Source organism: Clinocottus analis, unplaced genomic scaffold (assembly GCF_023055335.1).
Source record: "Clinocottus analis isolate CAN_PGR_092001 unplaced genomic scaffold, fCliAna1.0.p SCAF_25, whole genome shotgun sequence".
In the NCBI taxonomy this organism is placed as follows: domain Eukaryota; kingdom Metazoa; phylum Chordata; class Actinopteri; order Perciformes; family Cottidae; genus Clinocottus; species Clinocottus analis.
In genome coordinates this window covers 2175757-2187171 of record NW_027175987.1, presented here as the reverse complement: position 1 = coordinate 2187171, position 11415 = coordinate 2175757, and the positions used below count along the sequence as shown (strand labels likewise).

General features: G+C 44.0%; 2 protein-coding genes across 2 annotated transcripts in view; one reads left to right on the top strand and one right to left on the bottom strand.

The window, feature by feature from the left end:
• Positions 1–1930, bottom strand: dio1 (iodothyronine deiodinase 1). The gene is made up of 4 exons (XM_068591415.1): positions 1565–1930; positions 1324–1467; positions 566–765; positions 1–117 (listed from the first exon to the last, which is right to left on the bottom strand). Exons 1-4 carry the CDS (start codon positions 1899–1901, stop codon positions 52–54), a joined length of 747 nt encoding a protein of 248 aa, XP_068447516.1. The 5' UTR covers positions 1902–1930; the 3' UTR covers positions 1–51.
• Positions 1931–4854: 2924 nt separating this feature from the next.
• The window catches only part of LOC137794564 (zinc finger protein GLIS1), a 70799-nt gene continuing 64238 nt past the window's right edge, over positions 4855–11415 (top strand). The window contains exon 1 of the mRNA XM_068591436.1: positions 4855–4965. Within this exon, the coding sequence (XP_068447537.1) occupies positions 4860–4965 (106 nt within the window). The 5' untranslated portion in view covers positions 4855–4859. The remainder of the gene's footprint in view (positions 4966–11415) is intronic.

Genomic DNA, 11415 nt, shown 5'->3' with positions numbered 1-11415 from the left:
AACAGACCCCCTACAAATAACATTGTTCAGATGGCAAATACTTGTACGACGTTATTTCATCTTCTCCAGGAACGAACGCACCTCCATCGGGTCGTAACCCCAAGGCCCCACGGCGCCCTGGAAATCACAAAGAGACAGACAGACAGAGAGAGAGAGAGAGGAATGTTAATGACATTATAACATCATGTAGCTACAACTTTCATGGAGAGCCAGAAAGAACACGCCAGCAGAAGACATCAGAGACACGTGTGGGCCTTTTTTTTAAATTTTTTATATCGTCTTAACTCGACATTTCTGGCATGGCCAACGTGAGCCTGGCGCCAAGCCAGGAACTCGAGTGTTGTCTGATTCCTCCACTGCTCCTTCTCATGCGATAGCGTGAGTGCACAGAGTGTGAGTGCAGATAGCGTCGGGAGCCGTGCAGCCCGAGCGCTGGTCTTTAATCACGCGATTCATTGCATCAAAGGGAGCAGCCGGCGGGGCGTGACGGATACGCCTCCTGTAAACCCTTCAATGGCGGCCATGGGAAATTGACTCACTGTGTCAGTGGTGCGCCAGATCTCACCTTGTAGACAACTTTCCCGGCCTGCAGCACGTAAAGCCTCTCGGGCAGAGCGCCGTACTTTATGGCGGACACGTCGCTCATGTCGTCCACGACCACCGGACACAGGGGCTCCTTCTGAACCAAGATCTGCGCTGCGGACAGCCTGTCCTCCAGGTTCTGGTGCTGGTTGATGTCAAAGTTGTTGGTAAAGGCCCAACCATCTGACACAGGAGTAAGGAATGTGATTTTACTGCAAGCGGACATCAACGTTATGGAACACATCATTCAGGCTGTTTTACGGATGTTGCATAAGTGCATTACAGCAGTCAGAGTTAAAGTTATAAATGGGAATGCAGCCCGGACTGTGGTTGCGGTGTCACACAACTTTTATGCAAGGGGCTTCGTTTCAGGGACTTGAATTACTTTTGTTTTTTAAGTGAACATTTTGGGGTTGTTTTTTTTGGTTTCCCTAATGACTCAACATTTGACTATTTTGATCAAATTACAAACAGTGCTCCTATCGTATAAACCTACCTTTTGTTTGATCGTTTACAAACTTATAATATTAAAGTCCTGCATTTAGAAGTCCTCCATTGCAGGGATGATATCAATCAACAAATTGAATCCATTAATCAACTAATTATTCTGGTAATTCAAGAATCTGGAAAATAAAGAACTTTTCTTCAAAACTTTTCAAATGTTCACTTTCAAGTCTCTCAGGAGAGTGCTGACATAAGACATAGATTTTGGAAGCACGGTTTTCTCCTACTTTCACTCACCCGTTGAATGCGCCTCGGCGACGTAGACCACAACAAAGTCCACTACGTCACTGAAGTCCTTGACGAGTTGCTTGAACTCCTCAAGTTTGTAGATGAACGGGGGTCAGGTGCAGCTTCCAAAACTCAACACCAGCGGCCTGTTGTCTGCAGTCATGAAAACACAGCGTTCAATTCAGGAGCAGAAAGAGAAAGAGAGAGAGAGAAAGAAATACAAGTAAAGCTTAAAGCTGGTCACACACACCTTTCAAAAACTTGCAGATACTCGTTTTCGTCCCGTCCATGTTGACCACAGGTGTGTCCGGAGCTTCGACCCCCACAAAGGCATCTTGTCCGAGAGACATCCACATGTGGTGGCCGGCCGTTTTCAAGAAATTAAGGCTGAGAAACGTCAGACCCCAGTCTTCATACTTGAAGTTTGGATTCTGAGTCATCGTGGTCTTTTCACCCATTTTGAGGACAATCTTCTTGGTGAGACTCGGTGAAATAAAACGCATGACCAAGAGCACGACATTGGTTACTATCATGAAGCAAAACAAGCATGCAGTGGACAAATACACCATCAGTCTGTGCACGGACATGCTTGCTCCTTTGTGGCGGACTGCCGTTTCCAGAGTGTCGCTTGGAAAACTGACATCGGATAGTTACAACAAGTCGGTTACCGCCCCCCAGACTCACGTTTGACAACAGCTGCCTTCAAGGCCTCTTTAAAAAAGTCGTAATTTCTAAACCGCAAGGAGCAGCATGTACTTTGGAGCGCTGAAGTAAATTGAAGTCGACGTTTTCCGTCTCGCAAGAACATATACTCTAGGAAATAATGGTATTTTTAAACATCTTTCCATAGGACGCTTTGTCAGAAGAGGAGATGGAACCGCGCCTCGTGAGATTTCCACGGCAAAACGTTACATTTGACCGTCGGCGGCCGTTGTTTACAACACACACTTTTAAGTCATATTTTCATGATCTCGCATAATTTCCCTGGCAGTCCATGAGCGTAATACTCTAATTGCCATGCGCGAAGTTAAATCAACATTTAACATTTTGGGGGGATATCATGTCTTTCTTAATTGAGGAAGGGGCCGCACCGGTGCTACGGTTTAACAAGCGACCGTGTTAGCTGGTGACTTTCAGGTCGGCGACACCGGCCTCCTCATCAGCTTGGTTAGCGTTGTTGTAATACTTCGTTCTGGCATGTGTGTCCTCTATTGCGCAGACTCTGAGGATCCAGAGTAGGCCAAAAGTCATTGTTGCTCAGAGCCATGAATACATCCTTATTCCTTAAATTGTCTCATGTTTCTTCCATCCAGATGGACTGGTCTGACTGGTCCCAACAGTGACATGCAGGACATTTTAAAATATCTGAAAAAGCACATGACTTGAAAGTAACTGTAACATTTCTGTAACAGTCATCATATTTGTACATCCAAACAAACACAAAGCCTATTTAACAATAGTCTACGTGTTGTATTGAATGCAGGCCTTTGTTTCCCTTTATATTTCTTAACATATCAGTTCACCGTCAATTGTTCTTGACTGGTGGCTGTGTTCATATACTCAGTCAAACCAATGTTATAAAAATAACCAAGTTGTAGTTGTCATAGTACATACGAGTCCCCAGTTTAGTTCAAATTTACCAGTTTAGACTTTGTCCTTTTCTTTTATAAAACATGTAGGTCAGAGGTATTTTACAGCAGAATGAAAACGAGTAAAAAGAATGAGCTATTCATCTTCTATTCTTCGCACAGCCATTTTAAACTCTGCCTTGGTTTTGTTCTGAAATAACATCTGTGAAGTTTTGTGACTGCATCCAGCAAGGTTGCAATGCTATTGCGGGTACAAAATCCGTCAACAGACATATAAACACCTGGCAAAGTATTCAAAATTGCTCCGGTGGCAGTTTTCCTTCTACTGTAGTTGTCTTCAGGGCAACATTTTTCCATGATGACATACACACATGGACTCAAAGTGAAAACACTTCTTCAACCATATTGACATTAGTTCTTCTGTCTTCATCCTGCTGATGGACACATCGCTCAGGTCATCCACGTGGATCAAAATTTCCAACAGCATGCAAAGGCACCATCAGAGCCAGTAATTCCCGTCTTTTACTACCTAGACTTGCACTTTGTACTGACGGTACACACCTCGTACGGAACAATTTAAACCTTTCACTCGACAGTTTATTTCCCCCGCCTTATATTTGCACTATAATAACCGTCTGTGTTGTTTTCGACAGCGTCAACCCGAGTTGGTATTTGTCCTTCCACGGAAAGGCCACCAGGTGACGCTGCAGAATAGCATTTCCCACATTGCTGCAGATAAACGCCAGCTCTTTCAACACAGGAAAGAACACTTTAGAGCGTAATTATGAACGTTAGTAAGACTTGGCAGATACTTCATTTTAAATACAACACTCCAAAAGATAAATATATATAGAGAGAGATGAATTGTTTTCTTTGTTAAAGTCAGACATAATTAACCATGATTCAAATAAAAACTCAAAAACCATGCATTTGAAATAATATAGACAGGCGATACATAGCAAATGCTGAACAAAATATGTGCAATATGGGAAGATTCGCGTTTTATAAGAGGAATGTTCAAGTCAATAAACACAATTATGTCCAAATTCTCTACTGTATGAAAATTCAGACCACAGTTTTTTTTTAGTCACTTTAAACGGCTCCTGATTTTAATGTGTATTTCATTAAATACCACAGTTATATTTGGTATCATACGTGTTTTGCCTGATATGTTTTACAATATTCGCCAAAGCAAATCGTTGTTAAATGACGTGTTCTGCAAGTTTTACATCGAGCTTTAAATGCTTTATGTCAAGTATCCCTGCATTCGAGGATGCAGTAGTTGTAAATTGTCTGTCTTGATCCAGATCTTGTCCTCCCACAGAAAACACGGACACGGTCTTCATTGGTGCTCCTGAGCCCTGCAGAGCAGCGCAGCGGTTAGTGCCAATCAGAGAGGGAGAAAGAGAGAGAGGGGGGAGAGAGGGGGGAGATGGGGGAGGAAGGGAGAGAGACGCACGGGGATGCTGATGACTGATCCTCACTGAGAGGATGCTATCGATCAGGCGTACAGATGCTCTCCCCTTCAGTTCGATAAACATGCCGACGTGCGCAATTCGACCCTTTCTGTCCCTCACTGGGTAATTTAATAAGGTAGGTGTTGCCACAGAGCCCCGCAAGTTAAATCCTGTCCTCCAATGTGCAGTTTGCTGTGATTTTATTTGTGGTAACTTTTGGAGAGAGAGAGAGAGAAAAAAAAAACAACAACCATATCGTGTCGTGTGCGCAGGTAATGTGAGCAGCGGCCGCACACTGCATGGGAAAGCCGAGTCACCAATGCAGAACCCCGCAGCGCTGTTCGGGATGGTCAGCCACTGTCAGACCCCGACGTTCACAGACTTCACCGGCTTGTCGCTCTCCGTGTACGGCAGCAAGGCGGACGTCTGCCCGCGGCGAGCCGGAAGCGGTGGTTTCGGCTCGCAGATTTGCCGGAGCTCCCATGACACCGCGACTCACATGAACTGCGGCAGCCCGAAGACGCTCTGCGCCGCCGCGACCGAGGAAAAAGCGCACCTGGCGGCCAAGGCCCCGCGCTCGTGCCTCTCTTTCCCGCCCGTGCAAGGTAGGCCCGCCTCCGTGGACCATGTTAGACCGAGCCCGCACGTCTCAAAGCGATGCCCGTCGAGATGTGTTGGGAAGTTCTGAAGTTGTTGAAGAGTGGTTACTGAACATGATGGATGCATTGGAGTCACATTTGCTGTTGTAATGATTATAGCTGTCATTAAAACAAACTATAAGGATAACAAAAACACATTAAGTCAAGCGGCAGTGTCAGTATCAGCCAGGCCAGTTGGACTAATTAGTCTCTGGTTTATTTGAGATGAAAGTCGTCATCTAAATAAATGTTGCTCCCACATGGCTCCTCCAGAGCATCATTTGAGGCAGCTGTACTGTGTATTTGTGTTGAGAGCCCTGTTTGCAGTTGTGGATTAGGGTCTGTTAATTAAACCCAGAGCTCACTTAGATCCTTGGCCAAATCATAAATAACAGATTCAAAGTCTCTGTTGCACACCAACACCATGTGAAGTGATGCAGCCGACAGTGTGTGGAAGAACTGCCAAGCAAGTGTGCAATTTTCTATGGATGTTAACGATGCATGGCAACGTTTAGTTTACAGGAGAGCGAGGACGTTGCCTCATTCAGTTACGTATGGAACATTTGGCAACTTGAAGCTTTGACTCTTTAAAACCTTTATTATTAATTTTTATAAAAAATGGTTTAAATAAAACAATATTTATGTACAATATATATGTGTTTGTCTCAAATGATTTAGAACAATATTAATCTTAAAGATGATCAACTTTATTTGCTCAATTGGCTGAAAATTCACATTTGATTTTGGGCCTTCCAGAATAAATAGGATACATTTTGACCGTGGCTCATCAGTGAAAGCAAAAACTTAAAAAAACAATTACATAGATGAAATAAGCTCTGTCATACAGATCGCATTCAGAGCGGAAAGTGGGCTTTGAGACTGTGGAAGCCCGCTCCATCCTGTTTAGACAGAGTGTTGTTGTGGGAGGGCGGAGGTAATTACAGCCCCATCCTAAATTATGATTAGACGGAACAGACTTTTATATTAGCAATCATCCTCGCAGCAAGAAGAGGATCAACGGATTTGATTATTGTTTCTTCTTGCTAAACACAAACCACATGTCTGCTGTATGTCTCAGCATTTATGAGTTCTTTTGGAGCACAGTTGTGCCCTCAGCCCTCCATCTGCAGCATCCCGAACCAGAATGAATCGTCTCATTGTCTTTGCGACGCTTTTGAACTCGCTTCCCGTAAATTGTGGGAACGCAAGATGTGTTATGAGTTTGTGGATCACGACGAGCAGAATAATGTTGAGGGAGACACGTATCCAATTGTTTGGTTCCGACTCTGTGCGGCAATTGAGTGTTTTTGTTCTTTAAATAGTTTTAATATCGAGCGGCTTTATGAATTAAAATAGTTTTCAGCTTACCTTGTGGATCGCAAAAAAAAAAAAAGAGTACTTCTTTCAGCACATACTCGTTCAACTATACATCAAAACATTTTACGCATTCATGATTTGGTAGTGATACATTTTCCCATCATATTTTGCTGATTGATTGGGTAATTCTAAGTTTTGTACATTTAATCTTGTACGCCTGGTGCTATGTCTACCTTAAATTATTATGCACTGTGCTGTCGGCATTTTGTTCTGTTTTATGGTCTCTTACGCTGAGCATCGAGTATGAAAGTGATCTAAGTACTCATCAGTCTTTTGTATCATGCCTCATTTCAGGCCGATCATATTACGTACTCCCATTCGGGGACCGAACCGGAGTTTAAACGGCATTCTCAACCAATGCTTTAGATTCATACTGAAAGGAATCTTTGAACAAACACAGACTGTAATGTTTATCCTGATGGAGAAACTGCGGGAAGAACTTACCTCAGATGGGAGATTTCTGACCTTTAACTGTGCGCCCTTTGATTGCAAAATGTGAACTAAAACTGATATGTAGCGTACAGCTGATGTTTCAGGGAAGCTGCAGTGTACCTTGATAATCTGTTGATTTCGTAACTAATCCCAAGAATGCAATTTAACGGCGTATGTACTTTTTTTTAAGGCAGTTTGTGTGCATCCAATGTATTTTATGTAACGTTATAAGTGAGTGAGAAAGAGTGAAAAATTGACAGAAAGCTTTTGTGTTAATGAAGGTGTGAGTTGCAGCACTAAAGTGCCATGGTGACAGTACACTGTATCCTGAATGGAAAAAAAAAGGCTCCAAATTTAGTCCAAACCCTTTGCTGTTGCCGTTCCATTTTAAGAAGTTCCCCCCCCCAGCTAAACCAGGGGCATCGGCCATATTCATTATTTTTCCTGACATCAAGTTGTGACCCATGTCACACCAGGTGTGTATGTTGGGAAAGCATGTGTATTGCCTTTTGTGAGTGGAACAGCGGCTGATCATCCGTACACTGCAAGTCCACTGTGCTATAAATATTAGGGCCCACCAGCAAAGAAAATATTTAGCTTGCAAAGAAAAACACTTGACCCCTCTTGAAAAAGAATATCAGGTTTGAATGGTGTGTGTACTCTAGCATCATTCGATACCATACTAAAGTTTCTCCTGGCGGGGGCCGAGCTGCCGAGTGTGCGAGCTTATTTGATGAAAATGTTTTAGTTAGAGGAGTTTTCTGGAGTCCCAGACTCCCGCTCTCAGATAAATGGAGAGGTCTGTCTGTTGATTCAGCCCGTAAAGAGATGAGTAATGAATATTTGGATTTAATCATTGTCAGAGCTTTTTACGCTTCGATGGCTATTTTATCGTTGTCGTTTGCCAACACGTGTCAGCGTGACACGTTTCCTATAAAACGTGCAGTCTGCACACACACCTGTATGCAAGCACATCACACCGTGCCAGAATATGCTGAACACATGCACTAATTACACATAACACACATTGACGTACGCCCACACAACTGTGTCCCCACACACACGTACACACTTTTATTTTCTTTGTGGTGAAATGGCATTGGCACCACTGTTGACTTTCCTCAAAATGACCTAGCTTCCTGTGTTTTCCCCTGCAGCATTTGTAGACGTCGGACCGCAGGGCGATAATCTGACTGTTATGAGAAACAACCGACCATTGCGGGCCCGCTTTGAGCCTCGGCTGTGTCGAACGCTTCATGACAGCTTACCAGGAGCTTGTGAATAGTTTTGCTCGTGTGTGCGCGGAGGAACGCATGAAGTGCTTTTGGTGAAGTCACAAATTCTATCAAACTATGAGGTTTATGTATTCGTATTCTCTATGGAAAGAGGAGTGGGCAGTTGGCAATTATTGTCTCTGTCTGTCTCTTCCTGTGCGATGGATTTCATTGTTTCCAAATTTTCTCCTCATGAATTTCTGTTGAAATAGAAGAGTAATTGATAATGCAAATGTTCCAAAAAATACACCTATTATTCATCATTCATATGACACTCGCGGCCGAACCTACGAGGGAACTGGTGTTCCCATTTGAAATATCCATGTGTTCCAGTGCATTCGAGAGACGTTCATCGGAGTAAATCTTCAGTTTTGTGTCACATAAAATGTTTATACAGCTATTATTCTGGGATAATGTTTGCTTCAGCTGCTTCAAGGGGGTTTGAATTTCTTAATTTACTTTGGACTTCAGACTCATGATTGCCTTGAGTTTGGCTTTGATGGACGCATGGATCATATTATTTGTTCATCTTGGAGTGTTTCTCAGTATTTTCTTTTGGTTTTGACTTGTGAGCCTGTTGTGATTTGTGACACTCTTCTGCCTATGTTGCTGAATCAGGGGCATGACAGTAGTCTGTGTCGATGGTTCAAGAGTTCAAGGGGTCTAGATTCTTAGGACATGTATCCCTCATGGAACGATGGATCACCGGGGGGGTGATTCAGCAGCTGACGCAGAGCAAATATTTAGTGTGGAGTTTGACCACAGTTTAAATTAGGGCCACCCTGTGAAACTTTTAGGATCTTAAATAAATCCCTTTTAAAGATGATGGTTCTGTGGACTAAATAAGGGCATTATGATGTTCACCCACTGTGTGACTATTGAATAAGTTGTGTGTTATGGTGTCAATCTAGCAGCAAAATTATATTTTCAAATCCAGAATTTGAAAAGAAGACCAGGGGAAACCAAAGGATCTTTAGCCTCCAACGTCTTTACTCTTTACCAGCAAGCTAATGTGGCTACCTTGCCATGTGGTAGAAGGCATAGCCTTACATCAGGCATACATTTTCTCCTACTACATTTTCTTTAGAGCAACATCACTGTTGGTCAATATGCCAAAAGGTTGTAGCAGCAAGGGGAAGGTTTCAGCAGCTATTCCTCTCGGATGTTGTGAAAGACCAATCCTCAGAGGAAACATGTTGCCGTCCCTGCTGCTAAAAGAGATTTGACCTTTTATTGAACATGTGGTTCACTTAGTTTCGCGGCCGAGGTTAACCGAGAGTTTTTTTTCTTTCCAGATCGCAAAGAGATTATTCGGTGCCTTTCTTGGTCTTACTTGTTAGTTTGAACCCAGCAATATTTCTCACAGACTTTGTCAACAGGAACTGACTAAAAAAAACACCCAGACATTCCTATCTCTCTCTGCGTTTGTGCCTCTCAATGGAGCCTGATGGAGGATATCAAAGTAGTACAGTGACGGAAACCTTCCTCTCACAAGTTTTCTCACTAGTCGGTACGTTCCCTTGAGCCAAAGAAGAGCGCCTCAGCCCACGTCTTTTGTGTCTCCTATGAGCTCAGCAACGAGTTATGGGCAAGTACGAGGGTGCTGCCTGGGAAGGGTGTTGCAGGGTGTAATGTTTGCAGCATGTTCCATTGATTCATAAAGCGGAGGTCCGATGATGATTCCGCAGCGGTATTCCCGTAAACCTCTGTCTGGCTGAGACGCCGAAGAGGGAACGCTGGCTAATGCAATGAGAGCGCTTCCTGAGTCACAGCCGCTAGAGAGGGAGAGCGAGAGAACACCCCTGGTCTGGCATCTGCTGGGCTGAATCACCTCAATCAAACTTGGCTCGGGAGTGCGCATGACGTGTGTGGAAACGGGAGATAAGTGGCAGAGGAAGAGACGAGTGTTGCATCAACTTGCATCAACTGAGGTTGGATTCAAAGAGAGGGAGAGGAGGCGATTTACGGGAGGTTGTGGCTGTTGAGTGTCTTCTGATTGGTCGGCTGAAGGTGCAAAACAAACACGTGCGTGTGTGAACCCACAAGCAAACCTTTTAATTAAAATGTTAGCACTGCCACCTCTACGTCCTTTTCCTTCCCCATAGTCAGTGTAAGTCAGGTGAAATGTTCTCATTTCTTTGTGACCAGTGTGGTATGACTATTGCATCGCATTGTCACCAAAGGAATTCTGACTTCTGCCGATGAACCAGTCACACGGCAAAAATATGATCTGGTTTGAGTAAGTGTCTAAATACCACTGGAATAGCAGAAGAAAATGTGTTAATCAAGACAAAGTTGCAGAGTTGGCTCAGACATGTTGTCATAAAAATGTATTTTTAGTTTAAACCTTGCCCTGTGCAGTGCTCACAAAGTCTCACACACTTTTTAGAATAAGCTGCCAGCTCTTTGTGAACGACACCCGAGTTGATCGTCTCACTATTTTTAGTCTCGATAAAGATACTTCGCTGTGATTCGTGTTGCCTGGACAGACATGCCACAGCTGACCACATGTCTATTGAGTCCGTATTACTCATGCATTTTCAGACGGCAGCAGCTCCTCTCGCAGACCTCTATTTGTATGACTGAGCACACGGGTGGGTTTTTGATTTACATCTCGGCTGTGCCACTTGCTGTTCTTGGCTCGGCGCTGCTGTGTTTCATCAAAGAAAAATCCGCTCCGCTCTGACTGCGGCAGTTAAGACGGCCGTCTGCCGCTGCGCTGCCTCTGCCAGAGCTGTCTAGGCCCTCGCAGCTGTCAGCTGGAGAGAGAGACAGACGGAGAGAGAGAGATGGCAGGAGAGAGATGAAGCCATTAGGATCAGGGCTTCACTAACCTCCCAGAACAAGCGGCGTGAACAGAGATTGTTTTAGTGTGAAAGGGCAGTTTTGGACGTCTGAATCAATCAGGAGGACGCTCCCATTTAATCTTTCCCAACAGAGGCTTTCCTCCTGCTTTGTCAGCAGTTTATCTCATTTGAAATGTGATCAGGCGACTAACATTAACATCACGTCATAGTTGCTCAGTGCGAATCACTAAAACTGCTACAGCAACGGCGTTCAAATACTTGAATGGTCAACTTGTTGTTTTTTTTCTTCTATTAAAATATTTTTTAACAAGGCTGGTCATGTTGGGGAATAATCCGCCAGCCAATCAAACATTGGCTTCAACTGAGTGGTCAAAAACAAATGGGCAAACATGATGCGAGCCGAGGCTGTTTTAATGTCTTCATTAGAGCGAAGGAGAACGCAGCCAAGAAGCCTGAGTTTTATCCTCTCTCTTGTTCTCTCCCCTTCTCTGCCAGGAAGCTGCCACGGGGCAGTGCCCAGTCAGCTC